Source organism: Vombatus ursinus, unplaced genomic scaffold (genome assembly GCF_900497805.2).
Source record: "Vombatus ursinus unplaced genomic scaffold, bare-nosed wombat genome assembly UNPS02014935.1, whole genome shotgun sequence".
In the NCBI taxonomy this organism is placed as follows: Eukaryota; Metazoa; Chordata; class Mammalia; order Diprotodontia; family Vombatidae; genus Vombatus; species Vombatus ursinus.
The window spans coordinates 7347061-7367320 of NW_020954713.1; the positions used below are offsets into that span (position 1 = coordinate 7347061).

The 20260-nt window shown below is 42.8% G+C and overlaps 1 protein-coding gene across 1 annotated transcript in view; it reads left to right on the plus strand.

Moving 5' to 3' along the window:
* Positions 1 to 20260, plus strand: part of RIMBP2 (RIMS binding protein 2) — a 509773-nt gene that overhangs the window by 339702 nt on the left and 149811 nt on the right. The window contains 1 exon segment of the mRNA XM_027844231.1: positions 10197 to 10319. Within this exon segment, the coding sequence (XP_027700032.1) occupies positions 10197 to 10319 (123 nt within the window).

A 20260-nucleotide genomic window follows, 5' to 3' on the forward strand; every position in this document is an offset into this window, starting at 1 on the left:
TGCCTCCTCCCTGAAGTCTGCATTGAGATAATTGACATGCTGATGCAAAGATGGAACATTGGACCATCTGAAATATTTCGTGGCAGCTCCCCCGAGTCAGTCGCCTTGTCAGACAGATGAAGGGAGGCAATCAGATTGAGTGGAAAGGATGGTGATATAAATAGGAAATGGGTAGCTAAAAATTTCATAATCCTGAAGTACCTCAAGGAGCTGATGATTTGTCACTAGAAGTACTTCTATCATCTCAGATAGGAGCTCTTCCCTGAGTGTAGTGGGAACCCAGGTTCCTATATTTAGAGTTGGAAGGAGCCTTGGAAGTCATCTTGTCCAACCTCCTCATTTTTACAGATGAGTAAACTGAGGCCCTTGGAGGTTAAATGATTTATTTGCACAAAGTCACCCAGGCAGGTGGATTTTTTGAGTCTCTGCATCAGAAATATTTGTCACCTTCAAAGAGATGACTCTCAACCAACTTAGTTTGGTTGGTCCTCGGACAAAAGACATATCGTCTGTCACATCCCTTGTCCCACACTTGTAACTTTTCCAGGGTTTATGCTGACCTAACAGTGCTTTCAAGAACACAGGGTGGCCTCTACATGTGCCCATGTATCAGGGGTTCTGACCATGGTACCTAGCCCTTCCTCACTTAAATCCAATTCACTTGCGTGTCATGGCAGCACCTCCCTGATATCATAGTCCTCTTCCAGAACAAATGAAAAACAACAATAGAACATAGTAGGTACTTAAGAAACATGTGATTTATTAGGGAGTGGTCAATACAAAAACTACAAGCCATGGCAGGGTAGATACTGCAGAGATCATTAGATTGTAAGCCCCTTGAGGGCAGGGACTATCTTTTGTCTCTTTCTGTATCCCCAGTGCTTAACACAATGCTTGGCACATAGTAGGTACTTCATAAATGTTTCTTGAATGAATGAAAGATTAAGATTAAGGATTATAGGGGAAAGGAAGTCAGAGGAGAGAGGTCAGGGGATGATAAAATGTAAACTCAAGAGGACAGGAGCTGTTTCTCTTTTTTCCTTTATGTCCCTGGTGCCAAGCATAGTGCATGGTACACAATCAGTGCTTAATAAAGGCATGTTGATTCATTAGGAATGACAGGGGAAGAGACAAAATTGCGGACAAAAATTAAACAGTCCCTGACGAAGCTTACATTCTGTGTCAGGTTGTGGGGGCGGAAAGAGAGCAACGTTTCCATATCCACCTCAGCTATATACCCTTAGTTCCTTCCCCCTCCTGATCAAGATCCTCACAACCTCCAACTTCTCAATATCCTTACTTGTAATAATAAATTATTATCACTAGTATTAATATCTTCCTGTGATCTCACAGCTGGAGAGAGGACCCACATAGGTGGGAGTCTAGATTCCTTCAAGTGAAACTTGTTTTCCCACAACCTAAGTTGCAGGAACTCCCAGCATAGAAAGTCCCTCCTCCATAGCAATTGCAGCTCTATAATTTATAGTCTTAAAGGGTTTCCTTGGACACAGACAGGTTATTCTGTTACCTATTCATGGTCACATAGCAAGTATATGTTAGTGGCAAGATTTGAATCCAGGACTTCTTGACTCTAACCCCAGTATCTGCTGTACTCATGCCACTTCTCAAAACAAGATAATAATTCCACAAATGTAAATCATGCTTGTTGTTCTGTCATTTTTCAGTTGTGTCTGACTATTATGACCTCATTTGGGGTTTTCTTAGTAAAGGTACCAGAGTGGTTTGCCATTTCCTCCTCCAGGTCATTTCACAGAAGAGGAGACTGAGGCAAACAGGGTGAAGTGACTTGCCCAGAATCACACAGCTAGTAAGTGTCTGAGGTCACGTTTGAGCTCAGGAAGATGAGTCTTCCCAACTTCAGGCCCAGCGCTCTATGCACTATGGCGCCACCTAGCGGCCCTCACAGCTGCCCTGCAGATCGTGCTTACAGTTTTCCAAAGCACTTCCTAATATATTGTCACCCCAGAACCTCACAACAGCCGTGTGGGGTAGTTGGGGCAGGACTTGATGTCCACATTTTCCATTTGAGGAAATTGAGCCCCAGAGAAATCAAGTGTCAGGTTGAAGGTCACACAGCGAGGTAGAGGAAGAGTCAGAAGCAGAACTAATTTTCCTGCATTCTTCCCAGTGCACACGGCAGTGCACACCAATAGACAGAGGCTGTCAGGGAGCAGCCAAGTGCAAACTCCATGCAAAGATTGTGCTTTGCATGGCAGCGTTAATAAAAGAGCCCCGAGGAGTCCAGAAACTGACTTCTCTTCCAGTCTCCTGAAGCGATTTCTTTCTGGGCCAACGTGACCAACCCACAGGTGGTAGAGAAGGGCCCACAGCGGGGCTGAAATGAGCAGCAGCCTGGCAGAGCTAGGGACGCCGAGTGTTTTCATCATCCCACCAGGCCTGTGGCCCAGGCAGCAATCTGGGTCAGTTGCCAGTGCCACAGGGTACAGCAGCACAGAGCGGCTGTGAGCCCCATGTGATCCCGTTCCACGCATGCCCCATATGCTCCTGGGCAGAAGGCTTGGTGAGGGTATAATTGCACTCACACTTAGTGAGAGCTTTGCATTGCAGATTCAGCAGGCGGTATTGTCAGAGGCCACCAGCCAATCGGCAGTAAAGAGATAACTGGGGGGAATCTTCTTTATCCCTGATGAGGTCAGTGCTGATTAATAGCGTGCTGGGTATGCACTGTAGCCCCTGTAAGAGGAGACAGGAAAATAGAAGCTCAATCTTTGCTTACAGGGAATCTGCCATCTAACCCCTGGAGAAAGTATGTTATGTGTGGGGAGAAAAGATCACAGACTCTCAGAATTGAAGGGGATTGAGAGAGCATCTAATTGAACTCACACCATAACAGGAATACTGCCTATCGGTCAATAAGCATTTATTAAGTGCCTGCTATATGCTAAGAGTTAGGGATACAGAGGAAGGGAAAAGACAGTTCCTGCTGTCAAGAAACTCAAGTTTAATGAGTGTGACCACATGAAAACAACTCGGTGCAGATAAGCTAAATATAGGATAAGTTAGAGATGATCCACAAAGGGAAATTTCGAGAATGACACCAGTCAACCTCCGTGGGCTCACTAGAATTAAGGAGTGGGAGTGGGAGTGGGGAAAGCTTCCTGTAGAAGGTGGAATTTTAGCGGGGTCTCGAAGGAAACCAGGGAAGTCAGGAGGTAGAAATGAGGAGGAAGAGTATTCCAGGCATGGGGCATAGCCAGTTAAAATGCCCAGAGATGGAGTGCCTTGCTTGAGGAATGGTAAGGAGCCTAGTGTCACTGGATGGAAGAATACGTGAGGAGGAGGAGGGTGTAAGGTATAAAAGCACTGGACAGGTTGGGGGTGAGGGTGGTTAGGAAGGGCTTTGGGCACCAAACAGAGGATTTTATATTTGATAGGGTGATAGGGAGCCGGTAGAGTCTGAGTAAGGAAGGGACATGGTCAGACCTGCACATTAGGAAGATCACTTTGACAGTTGAGTAGAGGCTGGGAACACTAGTGGGGGGTTAGACTTGAGATAGGCAGGTCCACTGGCACGCTATTAGAAGAGTCCAAGCTTGAGATCACAAGGGCTTGTAATGGAATGATGGCAGTGTCAGAGAAGAGAAAGAAATATGAAAGAGATGTTACGAAGATAAAATCAACAAGCTTTGGCAACAGATTGGGTATGGGAAGGGGTGAGATACAGTGAGGGGCAACCTAGTAAGGATTATACCTAGGTTAACCATGTGCCTCAGTTTCCTCATCTGTAATATAAGGGGATTGGACCTGAAGGCTGCTAAGGTCACTTGTGATCTATGATTTCGTAAAGCCCCTCTACAATGCTGCTGATGAGTCCAACAGCAGCTGCTAGAAAGATCTCCAGTGATGGAGAGCTTGCCACCCCCTACAATAACCCAATTCACTTTTAAGCAATGTACATTGCTGGGAGAAGCTAGGTGGCACAGTGGATAGAGCACTGGTCCTGGAGTCAGCAAGAACAGAGTTCAAATCTGGCCTCGGACACTTACTAGCTATGTGACCCTGGGCAAGTCACTTAACCCTGTTTGCCTCAGTTTCCTCATCTGTAAAATGAGCTGGAGAAGGAAATGGCAAATCGCTTCAATATCTTTGCTAAGAAAACCCCAAATGGGATCATGAAGGGTCAGACATGACTGAAATGACTGAACAACAATAAAACATTGCTGAGGAGTTTTTCTTGAAATTTGCTTTCCCATTTCTTAAAGAAATATTTGGAGGACAGCTAGGTGGTGCAGAGGATAGAGCACCAGCCCTGGAGTCAGGAGGACCTAAGTTCAAATGTGGCCTCAGACACTTGACACTTACTAGCTGTGTGACCCTGGGCAAGTCACTTAATCCCATTGCCTAGCAAAAAAAAGAAGAAATATCCTATTTTTTGGCAGTGTGTTAAAGAGGAAGAGATTGGATTAGGAAGCAAAGGACCTGGGTTCAGATCCAGGCTCTGCAAGATATTGCTAAGTAGGACTTGGTGCTGATTCCAAATTCAGTGTCCCTTGCAGTATATCACATGTGAACAATCACCACTAGATTCTTCCGACACAATTCCTACCACTATTTACTGACTATGTGGCCATAACTGAACTTTCCTGGGTCTCAGGCTCCTCCATCAGTAAGATGAGAGAATTAGCCTAACTGACTTCTAAAGGTCCTTTCCTTGTTTGGGGTCAAAATGGGAGTGTTGAGAGGATGCAGTCTTGGAGGGCTTTTTGGAGGAAGTGAACTTTGACCTGTGTTTGGATGAAAAGGATAGAAATGTGTTTCTTTTAGGAAAAATTAGCAAGTCTTGGATTAGACAGTGCTAGACAGATTCCACTTCCAATTCTCAACCTTTCCATCCAAGATGAAGTTGGAACAGACAACTTCTTGCCTATAATCGCATAAAATTTTACACTGAAGTAACAAGTTTAGGGGAACTGGGAAAACATGCTAGGTATAGCAGTGTCTAGGAATGTTGGTGGCATCTTAACTGAAGTTCATCTTCTTCACATTCTTCCTCCTCTAGACCGGTTCACCTATTCCCAGCCCAGGATCACTCCTAATGTACAAGATACCCGAGTGACTATGGCCTGTTGTGTCTACTTAGTGCCATAGATTTAGATATGGAATGGCCTTGGCATGGTGGATAGAGCATTGCAATTGGACTTGGGAAGACATACCTTCAAATCCCTCCTCACATGCTTACTCACTTTGGGACTAGTTGTGGACAAGTCACTCGACCTCCCTCAGACTCATTATCCTCATCTGGAAATTGAGGATAATTTGTTGTTATTGTTCAGTCATTTCAGTTGTGTCCAACTCTTCATAACTCCATTTGGGGTTTTCTTGACAAAGATACTGGAGTGGTTTGCCGTTTCCTTCTCCAGCTCATTTTGCAGGTGAAGAAACTGAGGCAAACAGGGTCAAGTGTTTTGCCCAGTTTTACCCACAACTGATAAGTATCTGAGACATGATTTAAACTAAGGTCTTCCTGATCCAGCACTGTGCCAACTAACTGTCCTGGGGATAATTATAACACCCATTTCCCAGGGATGCTGGGAGAACCAAATGAGATAACATTTGTGAAACACTTTGGAAAAGTTCTATATAAATATTAGTTATTATTATCATAATAAAGCATTTACAGATATCACCTCACAACACTCACGTGAAGTAGGTGCTATTACGTATTTTTCAGATGAAGAAACAGAAGAAAAGGTGAGGTGACTTGCCCATAGTCACATAGCCGGGGAGTGTCTGAGGCTTGATTTGAACTCAGGTCTTTCTGACTCCAGGTCCAGCACTCTATCCACTCTACTACCTAGATGCTTATATTTGACCGAGACCCTTAAAAACGTATTTCCTGACCTTTCTGGGTTCTACTAAATCTTGGATCTATCCATATCTATCCATCAAATAAATATCTATCTGTCCATCAAATAAATATCTATCCATCAAAATATCTAATATCTATCTATCCATCAAATAAATATCCATCAAATAAAATTCCAGGTTAGTCTCTACTAATGGTTTATTGTTCTCATCGGTCTTGTCTGACTTCGTGACCCCATTTGAGGTTTTCTTGGCAAAGATACTGGAGTGGTTTGCCATTTCCTTCTCCAACTCATTTAACAGATGAGGAACCTGAGGCAAACAAGGTGAAGTGACTTACCCGGGGTCACATAGCTAGAAAGTATCTTAGGCCACATTTGAACTCATGAAGATGAGTCTTCCTAACTCCAGCCTCAGCCCTTTATGCACTGTGGCACCACCTAGTCGCCTCCCTACTGATGATGTCAATTGCCATACGAAGAGTAATTGTGAATTTATACTTTGTGGAAGTCCTAAGCATGGAAACGGTGACACATGAATTCTTCTTCTTAAGCTATAAAAGGACTTCAAAGAATCACAGAGCTCTTAGACTTGTCAAGGATCCTAGAGGGCTCTAGGGCAACACATCAGAACAGTAATCCCACCATGTCTTCTACACAAGCAACAAGTGATCCCCAGTCTTTGCTTGAAGGCTTCCTGGGATCCAGAATCCCCTGTCCTCTCAGGAAGCCATTATGTTTTGGGAAGACTCTAATGGTCCAGAGATACTCCCTCCTATCAGGCTTCACTATGTCTTCCGGCAAATTCTATACATTTCCATCAGTTCTTTCCTCTAGGGCTAATCCCTCTTTTATAGGACAATCTTTCAAACACCTGAAGATGGCCTTGACATCTCTCCTGTATCAATTCTTATATCACATGACCTTGAGACTCCTCACCATCCTAGTTTCCTTCCTCAGAATGGTCTTCAAATTATCCACATCTCACCTTATTCAATCAAATTCATTATGCACTTATTAAGCACCTACTGTATGTAGGCATCAGGGATACAAAGGACATACCCTCAGGAAGATGCGTTAAAAATTTAATGCAAAATATCATTGAGAAGATGACATTCAATGCAAAATATACACGAAGTGATTTCTAAGGAGAGGCTATCAATAGCTAGGAGAATCAGGACAGGCTTGCAGTAGTGGGTAGCACCTAGCCTTTGGTTCAGCCTGCAATTTCTCGTGCTAGCCCATTCCACTTTGAAATAGCTTCTCTTGAACCATAATGTTCTTCTCTTCCCTGCTTTCCCCAGCCCCCTCTAAAAAAATGGATCCAATGTTCTGGGAAGCTAAAATCCAATGGTGTTCTAAGGATCTTTGCCTCTAGGTTTGATGCAAGTCACAAACCAATCATGATGTTTTCACCCCTGTGAACTTGAAAGTTCTTTTTCTCTCTGGCTGTCTGATGTATCACCTAACAGCAAAACTGTTTTAAGACATTCTTATCAACAAAACCTCTCCGTGACCTCCTCTAAGAACACCTTCCAGGCAGGTAACAACATTCCAGTGAAGGGGCTGGAAAGTTCATGCCTCCCACCTTCTGCATGTCTGGTGGTACCGATGTTGTCACCTTAAGCAAACATCATGACATACGCAGTATGTGGAATCAATGAAGCTCTCCTACAAAAGAGCATGACCTTCAGAAGACCCGTTATAGCAGCATGATTCATGTGAAAACGTTTTAGGGAGAAAGCAAATGTTCAGCTTGGTTAAAATGGGTCTACTCCTTCTGCATCATCAACAACAAAAAGAACTTGAAAGTAAATGGGAAACTGTTTCTATCACTCTGGTGACTCACACTTGTCTGAAGTCAAAGGATAGATTTAGAGTAAATGGACATCCCTGAAAGGTCATCATTCTTAAATGAAGATACTCATGCATAAAATGAGGTATTGGATTAATATGATCATAAAGATCTCTTCCAGCCCTAACAGACCATGAGCCTTTTATTTGGGTAAGGGGAAGGGGGTTTAGACCTGTGACTCCATCAATGGAAACTTTTAGTCTTAAAATTCTCTCCACTGACATGGATTGGCAATTCTATACCTTGTGGTCTTAGAGAGTTACTTGACGCCCAGAAAAGTTAAGTAGTATGGCTATGGTCATACTGCTAGTGTCAAAGGTCTTTTTGAAGTCAAAACTGGTCCTCTATTCATCATGCCACACTGCCCTCTATGAGGTATATTGTTGTTTAAATCATGACGAGGGCTGAGTTTGGTGATGCAGGCCTATAATCCCTACTACCGATAGAGGCTGAGGCTGCTGCATTGTTTGAGTTCAGGGTTTCTGAGATACGGTAAGGCTAAAGTCAATTGGGTATCTGCACTGAGTTCAGTGACAATATGAGCCACTGGGGGCAGAGGGCAATCAGGCTGCCTGAGGAGGGGTGAAACAGGCCCAGGTTGGAAAAATGGAGCAGATCAGAGCTTCTATACTGGCCAGCATTGGGATCAGGCCTATGAGTAACTACTGTAATTTTACCCTGGGTGAGTTAAGCAGACTTAGTCTAAAATAAAATAAGATATAAAATTAAACAAAAAAGAGTCCTAGAGCTGGAAGAGATGTTAAAGGTCATCTAATCCAATCTTTAATTTTACAGAGCAAGAAACTGAGACCAAGAGAAGGGAACTAATTTGGCCATGGCCACCTAGGTCATAGGTATCTAGGTGGTGCAGTAGATAGAATGCCAAGCCTGGAGAGAAGACCTGAGTTTAAATCCGGCCTCAGACAAGTCACTTAACCCTGTTTACCTCAGTTTCCTTATCTGTTAAATGAGATGGAGAAGGAAAGAGCAAACTACTTCAATGTTTTTGCTAAGAAAACCCCAAACAGGGTCAAGAAGAGTTAGACACGACTGAAATGACTTGAATAAGAATAACCTAGGTAATGTATTTCTATAGTGTGTTCCTTAAAATATTCCTAGGAGGTAAGTAATTAAGTTGTCCCTCATTTTACAGATGGTGAAAATTGAATTCCAGTGAAGTAAAGGGACTTGCCCATGGTCACATAGCTAGTGAGATTAAAGTCTAGGTTTTCATAGAACTGCATAATTTCTGAGTCATGAGGGACCTTAGTCACTATGGAGTCCAATCGATCTCTGAGGAAGAATTCCCTCCACAATAAACCTATGGAGTTTTCTTGACCTCCATTGAGGAGGAGCCCAATGCCTCGTAAGGCAGCCCAATCCACTTGAGAACACCTCTTACTTTTAGGAAGCTTTTCCTAAGTTTGCCTCTTCAAAACGTCTATCCATTTCTCTTAGTTCTCTCTGGGGCCAAATCTGTTGTTCAGTTGTTTCAGTCATGTCTGACTCTCTGTGACTCCATTTGGCGTTTTCTTGGCAATGATACTGGACCAGTTTGCTGTTTTCTTCTCCAGCTCATTTTACAGACAAGAAAACTGAGGCAAACAATATTAAGTGGCTCGCCTAGGGTCACACAGTTGGGAAGCATGTGAGGCCAAATTTGAACTCAGGAACATGAGCCTGACTCCAGGTCCAGTGCTCTATCCACTGCACCACCTGGATTCCCTATGGGGCCTGATAGCCTAAATCTAATAACTCCTCCGCATGGCAGCCCTTTAAATACTCAGACACAGCTCTCATGCCCCGCCTGCCCCACAACTTGCTTTTCTCCTGGCTGTCACACTCTGTTCCTTCATGTCATATTGCATAAACTTGAGGTCCTTCAACAGCCTCATCTTTCTCTTCTGGTCCTTCTCCTATGTATGAACGTCCTTCTTAAATTGAAGCTCCCAGGACTAAGGACAATGCCCCAAATTTGGTTTGACAAGTGCAGATTGGACCTAGGTTCTCCTGATTCCCACCTTAACCCTCCTTTCACTCTCCCACAGGGCCCCCCAATGATTGTAAGTAGCACAGGTGAGGCTCAACACTGAATCTCTTGTCTGCTATCCCAGCATTCTTTCCATGATACCAGAGGTGCATCTGTTGTAGCTTGGTTAGCAAATGAGCATGCATTCTTGACCACTAGGGGCTTTTATGTAAACAAGTCAGACTTATTCCCTTGAATTTATCCAATTCCAAGAAAAATTTGGAATTGTGTATCTGTGCTTGATTTGGTGACATTAGGAACATTCTATGTCTTTTTCTTTTCTCGTGGACAGTTTTACATGGCATCTCTTTTGATTCGACAGAATTAAATTGAACAAATGTTTATTAACATCTCCTGCATGCCTGGCACTGAACTTAACCCTGGGCATAACCAAAACAAAACTGAAAATTGTCCATGTTTCAGGGAACTTATATTCTGCTCTTCTCCCTCCTGCTTTTTTTTAAAGGTAAAAGCAGACTATGATTGGCTCAGCCACATCCTCGCCATAGTGACCAAAGAACGTGATTTGGCCGTGAAGGAGAAATACCAGCTCCAAGCCAAACTGGAGAATCTAGAGCAGGTCCTAAAGGTAAGGGGAGTAGCCCGATGTTGTGTTCTTATTCGTGGACTTGTCAAGATCAATGTGAGAAAGAAGGGTATGGAATGACAGAGGCATTCCTTTCAGTGCATTCATTCCATTTTCATTTTGAGACTGGCACCACAAGAAGCTGTAAAGGATATCATCAAAGAAATACATGGGTGAAAAAGAACATGGCGACATGGCCATTTGGTGAGACTGAGTAAAGGGCTCCTCTGATATCTTCATTATGCCAAGTGAATATGAGAAAGACTGCCTGCCCATGTGGGTGGATCCATTATGGTAAACTTTGGGGACACCATGGATAAAGGTGCTGCAGAATAGATTGTGATTTGCATGACTGGGAGAGAGTTACCTATATTGATTCGTGGGTCCATTGGAATGTCAACGATGTGGACTTTTAGGACAATTTCTCTCCTTTCTGTGGTTAAGGAAAAAAAAAACACCAAGTGATGAAACATTAATGTTTTGGGAAGTGATGCTATAAAACCAATTATGCATTTCCATGGCTTAGGAAGTTAAATACAACTGAGGGGAGAGATTGAGCAGAGAGCCATCTGCCTGGAAATGTAGCTTGCTTAAGTTGAAAGACTTGAGGTATCTGTATTGGTTTTTTTAAAAAAAGAAGAATTCATGAATTTTCAGCTGCTTCTCAGATGTTTAACAACCTTTATTATAATGAGGAGAGTTAGATCAGAAAATTGCTTTATCAGGGAGTAAGTAATTGACTACTAGCCATGCATTTCTGATGGATCAAAATCTGCTTAAATAGACCATTCCCTAGGATGCAGGCATATAGGAGAGTGACTGCTTGATTTGCTAATGATGTAATTGACTTGAGTTCTGATAGCCTCCTGTATATAAGTCATTTTAATTCATGCTTTGCAAGGTAGTATGCAGATGACAGAGGTGTTAGATCTTTTGCCTTTAAAAGCAAAAAGGTGTTCTATCTGGAAGTGTCTAAAGCTGATTATAAAGGGAAGCAAGGGAAAATTTGAAAACGTGTCAAAGTTTGTTTCTCCTCTTCCAAAAAAAAAAGATCTCTGTAACAACTGATTGAGGTGTCTGGGGCAAGGAACCTGCCCCAGGTAGCCTCCACGCTGCAGTAATGACATTGATTTCCAAAAAGAAATGTGACAACCAGCCACTTTATTCTGATGTGTAAAATGGGGCTGATAACACTCGCCCTCTCATTATTGCCTCCAATGAGATCAGAGAAAGTAAGCAGAGCCAAGGGCAGCTAGGTGGTACAGTGTATACCGGGCCTGGACTCAGGAAGACTCATGTTCCTGAGTTCAAATCAGACCTCAGACACTTGTAGCTGTGTGACCCTGGGCAAGTCACTTAACCCTGATTACCTCAGTTTCCTTATCTGTCAAATGAACGGGAGAAGGCAATGGCAAACCACTCCAGTATCTTTGCCAGGAAAACCCCAAAATGGGGTCACAGAGAGTCAGAAACACTGAAATGTATCAACAACAAAGAGCAGAGGCAAGAGAACAGTAGGTGCAATGAATGAAACAATGGGAGTGTGAAGTGTTGCATACACTTTAAGTTTAGGTTGCTGTATTATTCATTCTGCTTAACTGTTTTACTTTGTTATAAGAGACCTCTCACCAAGCAGGAACAACATGTAAAAGTCTCTAAAACAAAATGCATCAATAGAACTAAAAGCATAAATTTTTTTAAATGACAGAATGTGACCAAAGATGAGATACGGAGATCTGAGAATCTGAGGATAGAGCAATAATAATAAGAATGTCACCTTTTGTTTTTTCTCCTTTAAAATTCTTTGTTGTATGGAATAGGTTTTTGGGAGAGGATAGAGGAAATGGTGACATAGAAACAAAAGATATCAGTAAAATTTTATTTTAAAAATGAGATAATGGATTTATAACACTTTGCAAAACCTTAAAAGCTGTAGAAATGTCAAGCTAAGCTTTTTTGGTGTGATTTGCCTAGTGTTCTTTGTTCTCGTTTATAGATTATCACAAAGTAACTGATTTGCAAACAGCGTAGCTCTTCTGGGACCATGATGTTCCAGTATCTTTTAGGCTCATTGCACATTAGGATGATAAGATCATAGATGAGGAACTGAGTCTCACTCCTTTCATTTGACAAGGGAGGAAGATGAAGCCCAGGGAAGTTAAGCAAAGTTCACAGAGGAAGTGGCAAAATAAGGTTTTGAACCCATGTCCTTGAAGGACAAGTCCAAAGCTCTTTTTCACTGTACCACAAGAGAGCAACTGGCCCAACTTTACTGGAGAAAGAACTGAGGATCAGATAAGGGAAGGGACTTGCCCAAAGTCACAGAGCTGATAAGCGGCAAAATTGAGACTTACTCTTAGATCCACTGGGTCCAAATCTAGAAATTTTCCATCTCTAGAGCTCTGCTTCTTCCTTGGCATTGAGAAGTTGTCTATCCCCATTTAAAGTCTAGTAAGACACAAGGATGAGGGATGATGATGATGATGATGATGATGATGATGGAGGAACTGAGGGGATTAGGACAGTGGTAGTGGGAATGGAGTGAACCACTCTAATCTCATCTTGTGATTCAATTCTGGAGCCAACTCACTTCCCTTTCTAGTCATTTAGGGTTCTAATCCAACTATCGTTTCTTGAGAAAACATTATCCAACTGTGGGAATTGGGAGAAAACCCTAATGCATTGTTTGAACCTAGCCTTGCATGGCTGGGAAGCTGGACTACATCTATCTGCTATTTAGAACACTTAACCAAGGACCTAGGTTATGCTGACCAGAAATTCAGTCAGATCCAAAGACTGATGCAAGCAGTTTTTCCACAATTGTGCATCTCAAGCAACTCCTATGTCTTATATGAAAACTGGTTTTGTACTTATCAATCAGTTATTGTTTCCATTTTCCTCTGATTGTTTACAGACACTTAGAGGAGTGGAACAACTCCTTTTCAGGGAATTGCACCTGGTCACACTTCTCCCCCCATTTCCCCTAATCTTTGCTCTAATTAGAAATCAGATTATCTAATGTTGTATTGTTTCCCTTTGATTAATTGGTCTTATTTGACTAATTGTTTTTAAAGTATAATCTCCCACTGTATCTGGGGCCCAGGGCTAAGCTGAGGAGGTCTGGTCCCACTTTATTTGGCAATTGCCGTGCATTGCTTAATAAATCGATACGCTTGTAATATCAAACCTTTGTTTCCTCAGTCATTTATCTTTAACTTGCCGCAACAATGGTGATGATGATAGCTATGTGAGAGGCAGTGTAGTATAGTGGATGGAGAGCTGACTTTTGATTCAGGAAGCTGTTGTTCAGTTGGGTCTGACCCTTCATGGCCCCATTTGGGGTTTTCTTGGCAGAGATACTGGAGTGATTTGCCATTTCCTTCTCCAGCTCATTTTACAGATGGGGAAACTGAGGCAAACAGGGTTAAGAGACTTGCTCAGGATCATCTAGCTAGTAAGTGCCTGAGCTTGGATTTAAATTCAGGTCTTCCTGACTCCAGGTCCAGCATTCTATCTACTGCACCACCTGGCTGTCTTCCTGATTCAGGTGGACCTGAGTTCACATCCCACCTTTGATGCATACTGTATATGTGACCCTGGGTAAGTCCTTTAACTTTTCAGTGCTCTAGGCAACTCTGTAAGACTCTACTATTGCTTAAAAATTGCTAAATTCATTGGTAGAGGAAGCTTTGGACCTGAGAGTTCCTTCTACAGTGAAGTAACAAGTCTGGTTCTAATAATAATCACAACTGATATTTCTATAATGCTTTAAAATTTGCTAAACACTATATAGATACTATCACCTTTGCGCCTCCAAATCGCCCTGTAAGGTGGGGACTGCTGTTATTATTATCTTTATTATACAAAGAAGAGAACAGGTTCAGAGAGGTTAAAATAATGTTCTCATCTTGTACTTGTACTCAACTACCCTATGAGTGCTACTGCTATAGACAGCTAGGTGGTACAAGGGGATAGAGCACCAGGCCTGGAGTCAGGAAGACCTGAGTTCAAATCCAGCTTCAGACACTTACTAGCTGGATGACCCTGGGCAAGTAATTTCACCTTGTTTGCCTCAGTTTCCTCATCTGTAAGCTGAGCTGGAGAAGGAAATGGCAAACCACTCCAGTATCTTTGCCAAGAAAACCCCAAATGGGGTCACAAAGAGTTGGACATGACTGAGAAACAACTGAACGACAATGACACTGATGCTATTATTATCCTCACTGTGCAAATGAGGAAACTGAGGCTCAGAGAAGTTAAAGTGACTTGTCCATCTTGCTCTCCATACCATCCTCCAGTCCTTCATGTATCAGAGTCACTTTTGATCATATGATACTAGAATAATATAACTCAGTCATGGCTGCATACACAGATTTCCTGACAGGGAGAGATGTCCCCTAATGGAATGGCTACTTTGCAAGGTAGTGAGTTCCCCCTAGCCTGAAGGCTTTAAGTCAAGGCTGTAAGAATACTTCCCAGGATGCTACAGGAGGGATTCTTGTTCAGGTGAGTTCGGCTCAATGACCTCTGAGGTCCCTTCTGCACAACTCTAAGACAGAGTTTTTCTGTGATAGGAGAAAACTCTAACAAAGATGGTTTGGAGAGGTCTGTGAGGTGGGTCCATAGATACTTTGTACACTTCCTCGTAATACATATGCTTAGTTTTAAGTCTCTTCAGTAGAGGAAAGCTTATGCAAACTGAAGCTCCCACCACAGCTGGCCCATCTATGCTGTGTAGGAGGATTATGCTTTTGAAAGGCATAAGGATGTATTTTTCTTACTTTTTTGTTTTTGCAAAGTGGCTAATATGGAAATATGTTCACATGATTTCCCATGTGTAATTGGTGTCATATAGGGAGGGGATGAAAGAAGAGAATTTGGAACACAAAATTTTTAAAAAATGACAAAAATAAATAATAAATTTGGAAAAACACACAAAAAAAGTTATAAGGATGGTCAGTGGAGCATTGGGGGAATACATTGACATGCCATTTCTAGGAACAATGGCAGTATCAATTTTATTATAGTTACAGAACTAGAAAGTTGGAAGGGGTGGCGGTGGAAAGTATCCATGAGGAAGCCCAGTGGCTATGGAGAAGATGCCTGAGGAGTTGTTGTTTGTCTTCCATTCTCAAAGAGGACCATGACATCAAGAAGGTGATGTCTTGACTTGCAAGTGAATTGGATTTAAGTGAGGGAAGGCTGTGCAAAGGCTCCTCCAGAGCCATCTGAGTACAGTGGGTACTCAGTACTCTGAGTACTCTGACTGACCGGTTGTGAATTGGAGTTCTTGAAAATAGACTATTGATGACCCATTTTGCATCAGTGAAAAATAAAATTGATGCCCAAATGTCCTGAGGATATAATTATACTGACACTCTAGAGAAGGGTGGGGGACACTCTCTTACAGAAGAAAAGTCTGGAGAGCTCTCTTCCAGAACCCAGGGGAAGAAGGCCACCACTACCTGAGTAGGTAGTGTGCTACCTACTCTGAGTACAGTGATTTTGATACAGATCAAGACGACTGGAGATGACAGTGGGAGACCTTGGACTTAAGGTCTTTCCCAGGTCTCAGTTCAACTGAGGCAACACCCATTCAATGATTAAGGCTAGGTAAGAAATGAGGCAAAGAATGTTCTGAGGAGTAGAGAATAAGGTGAAGCATGGCTGGAACTTGTCTGAAATAGTGACTTAAGAGAGACTGTCACTACTCAGGACAGTTCCAGAGCTGGAAGGATTAAAACCCCCAGCATCAAGTCTCTGGTCCAAGCACAAGGGCCTGGAAACAGGGAGAACTACTATATTAGGTCGTGGAGAGGCTGCCATCTGCAATAATGGACAGAGATCATTGAATCATAACATATCAGTTCATGGAAGGTCATCTGCTCCGACCTATTTCATTGCACAAAGAAAGAAACTGAGGTTCCACATGAATGGAACCACAGACCCCTGAGAATGAAATTGAAGTAATATTAACTGGACAAGAGGTTTTTTAGCGTAAATCACCTCTTGATTTATTAACCCCTCCTTAATTAGCAAATAGGGAGGGAAGATCAGGGTGGCATCATGGGTTAAGACATGTATGGAGTACTGAAGGGGTGTGTGTGTGTGTGTGTGTAAAGGCAAGGAAAAAAGAGAGACTTTTATGCACAGCAAGGGAGAGAAAACAAACTTTGCCTACTTCATGAGTTTGCTTAGATCCCATCCTGGCTGCAAAGGCTATTTACAATCAGCCTTGGAGAGTGGCCTTTTTCAGAAGGAAAACACAGCTCTGTTTCCAAGTGCTATAAACAGTGGATAAAGAAGAAAGAAAGAGAGATCAAGAGTTTTGTCCTTTCAAACAAGGAGTGTGGAGGGAAGGAGGGCAATTATGTGCTATTAAATAATTGAAAGGAAATCATCAGCATGCAATTTTTACAGAATCCTATGTGATCTTGCCAAGTTCCTATAACTGGGGGAATGAACCTGGCTTGGTGAGCAAGAACACGGGGAAGTAGGTAGTGGTGGCCTTCTTCCCCTGGGTTCTGGAAGAGAGCTCTCCAGACTTTTCTTCTGGAAGAGAGTGTCCCCCACCCTTCTCTAGAGTGTCAGTATAATTATATCCTCAGGACATTTGGGCATCAATTTTATTTCTCACTGATGCAAAATGGGTCATCAACAGTCTATTTTCAAGAACTCCAATTCACAACCAGTCAGTCAATAAGCATTTATTAAGTGTTTGCTATGTGCCCAGCAGTGTGCTGAACACTGGGGCACCAAAGGGAAAAAAAGGAAAAAAGTGGTCCCTTCTCTTAAGAAGTATCAAATTTAATGGGGGATACTGCTTACAAGCCACATCCCTACAAGGTAGATAAAGGGTAAATTGGAGATGATACTAGCAGTGGAGGAGGTGGTTAGGGCTGAGTAAGGCTTTATGCACAATGCAGGGTTTAATCTGTGTCTTGAAGGAGACCAGAGAAGACAGGAAGCAGTGATGAGGAAGGAAAGTGTTCCAGGCATGGAGAATTTGCCAATGCAAAAAGGCAGAGTCAGGAGGTAGAATATTCTGTGGGAGAAAAGCCGAGAAGGCCAGTATTGCTGTATTGTAGCACACATAGCAGGGGGTGAGGTATTGGAAAGCCTGGAAAGTTAGGAAGGGGCCAGGTGGAGAAAGGTTTTAAAAGGCAAATGGAAGATTTTCTACGTAATCCTGTAAGTAATAGGGAGCCACTGAGTAGAGGGGCAAGCTCAGTGAAGAATGGATTGGAGTAGGGACAGATAACCAAAAACAGCCTTGCCCATAACACAGCCCTATAACATTTGTGAGGCACAATGTGGGCATGTGGAGGGGGAGAAGGAGTGATTTCTTTAGTAAAAGGAACTCCTAGGGAGGGTCCTACAAATATAAATCTGCTCTGCAACTTATAGACTCAAAGTCGCCTGGAGCAATGAAAGGTTGTGACCTACCCAGGGTCAAATAACCAATATGTGTCAGAGATAGGACTTGAACCCAAGTTTTCCTGACTGCTGGGCTATCCAGTAGGCCACATCCCCTCTCACAAAGTACAGTGCCTAGCATATGGTTGGAACATAACAAATGCCTAATGAATTGAATTGGAGGTGTTTTACCTATGTTATCTCATTTAAACGTCACCACAACCCTGTGAGGTATAGACTTTAATTTAGCAGAAGAGTTGTGAGGATGAGAAAGTTACAGTGTTTCACTCATGATCACAAAGCTCGGGAGTGTCAGAGATGAGACTGGAACCTAGGAGTAAGCTGGAAGCAACCTTAGGTACTCTTTAGTCTGACCCCCTCATTTTAGAATAAAGAAACTGAAGCTCAGAGACTTGCCCCAGGTCTTAGGGGTATAAGATCATAGATTTAGAGTCAAAGGAGAATCAGAGGCTATCAAGACCAATATCCCCATTTTACAGATGGGGAAACTGAGGCACAGAGTGGTTAAGTGACTTAACCCCAGGTCTTGGATGTAGAAGATTTTAGATTTAGAGCTTAAGGGCATTAAGGGTGCTCAGGACCAATAACTTCTTTTTACAGATGGGGAAACTGAGGCACAATGTGGTTAGGTGATTTGCCCAGGGTCACACAGATAATAAGTTGAGTTGGAATTTGAACCCTGCACTACCAGTGTCTTATCCATTATGCCACATTGGGACTTGAAATCAGGTGCTCTGAATCAGAACCCCCACCTTGCCATGCTACCCATATCTTATTCCATTGTTCACCTCCAAACAGAACTGGGTTGCAATCAAAGATCCAGCTAATAGAGGACTTCACCAAGTCCTGAAGTATGATTCTAAATTCACTAACAGTTTCTGCCCAGGTGAGCTGGGCTCCCAGAGTTCATGGGACACCCCAGTCTCTAGCCCCTTCCCCTTACATCTTCAGCCCTATCTGACTTCTACACAGAGGTATTATACCTTCTGGATGGTGGCAGATCTCATTTGGCACTGCCTCTCACTCAGGCAATCCCCTAGCAGAAGGAGACCTAATACCCTTTTTTGTGTGTGTGCTGAAGTGTGAACTCTCCTTTGTCACTTATCTCACTTTGTCTTCTCTCTTTATTTGTGGAGGAAGTAGCACCTCCCTTACCACTGTATTGTAAACTCCCCAAAGAAGGTTTCTGTAGCTCTCTGTGTAGTCAAGGCACCCAGCACAGTGCCCTGTATGTAGTAAGAACTCAACCAACTTTTGTTTAAGTCTACCAACATGTCTTGCATCTGTCCAGGTGAGTGTTGGAGGAGCAAGGAGCAGGATAAGAGGGAGTGTGACTTAGCAAAAGGAGCCTTGTGCAGGGAGTCAGAAGAACCAGCTTCAGGTTCAGTTCTGCCAGGAATGTAACCTAGGTGAAGTCCCTTCCCCTCTCTGAGCCTCATTTCCCTGTTGGAGAGGGGAATCTCAAAGGACTAGGATTCATGTCATCATTATTTCACAGTTCTAGGGCTGGAGAGCTCAGAGGCCACCTAACCTAAGCCCCTCATTTTACAGGAGGAAACTGAGGCCTAGGGAATCTAAGTACCATGCCACAGCTTGAATCTCAGCTCTGCTAAGCATTGTGGTCCCATAGAGTCAGACAACTGAGATTCCTTCCTTCCTTCCTTCTTTTCTTCCTTTTTTCCTTCCCTCCTACCTCTGTCTCTCCCTTCCTTCCTTCCTTTCTTCCTCCCTCTCTCCTTCTCTTCCTTCCTTCCTTCCTTCCTTCCTTCCTTCCTTCCTTCCTTGCTTCTCCTGTATCCTCAAGCTTCTGGGACCACACTCTGCACTCTGAACCCACAGGATTTTTCCTCAGTCTGTTCCTTAGACCTAAAATGTCCTCCCCCCTCCTCTTTCCCTATTGAATAACTACCTATTCTTCCAAGCCCACCTGAGATGTCACTTCCTCCAGGAAGCCTTCCTTCATTTCTCAGGTGGAGAATGTTCTTGGCTTTGTACTTCTCTGATACACTTAGAATATTACATTGTAACTCTCTATATTGGTGTTTTTTCACTCTATTAAACTACAAACACCGTAACTGATTGATGCTTATTAATGAACTAAACTTCATGTCACAATTAGGCACTGGAATAGGGTTACCATGGAGGAATGTCAGTTTTCTCATCTATAAGACACCTAATGATGCAGTACTAAATAGAGTACTGGATTGGGGGTCAGGAAGACCTGAGTTTGAATCCTGCCTTAGACATTAGCTGGGTGACTCTGAGCAAGTCACTTCATCTCTCTAAGCCTCAGTTTTTTATCTGGAAATGGGGATAATAATAGGGCGTATCTTCCAGGGAATGTTATGAGGGTCAAATGAGATAATATATGTAATGTACTTTGCAAGCTTTAAAGTACTGTACAAATGCTAGCTATTATTAAGATGAGAGAACGGGACTAGATTTCTAAAGTCCTTCCTAGTGCCAACATTCTGTAATCTTATGAGTCTACAAAGGCAGGCCCCATC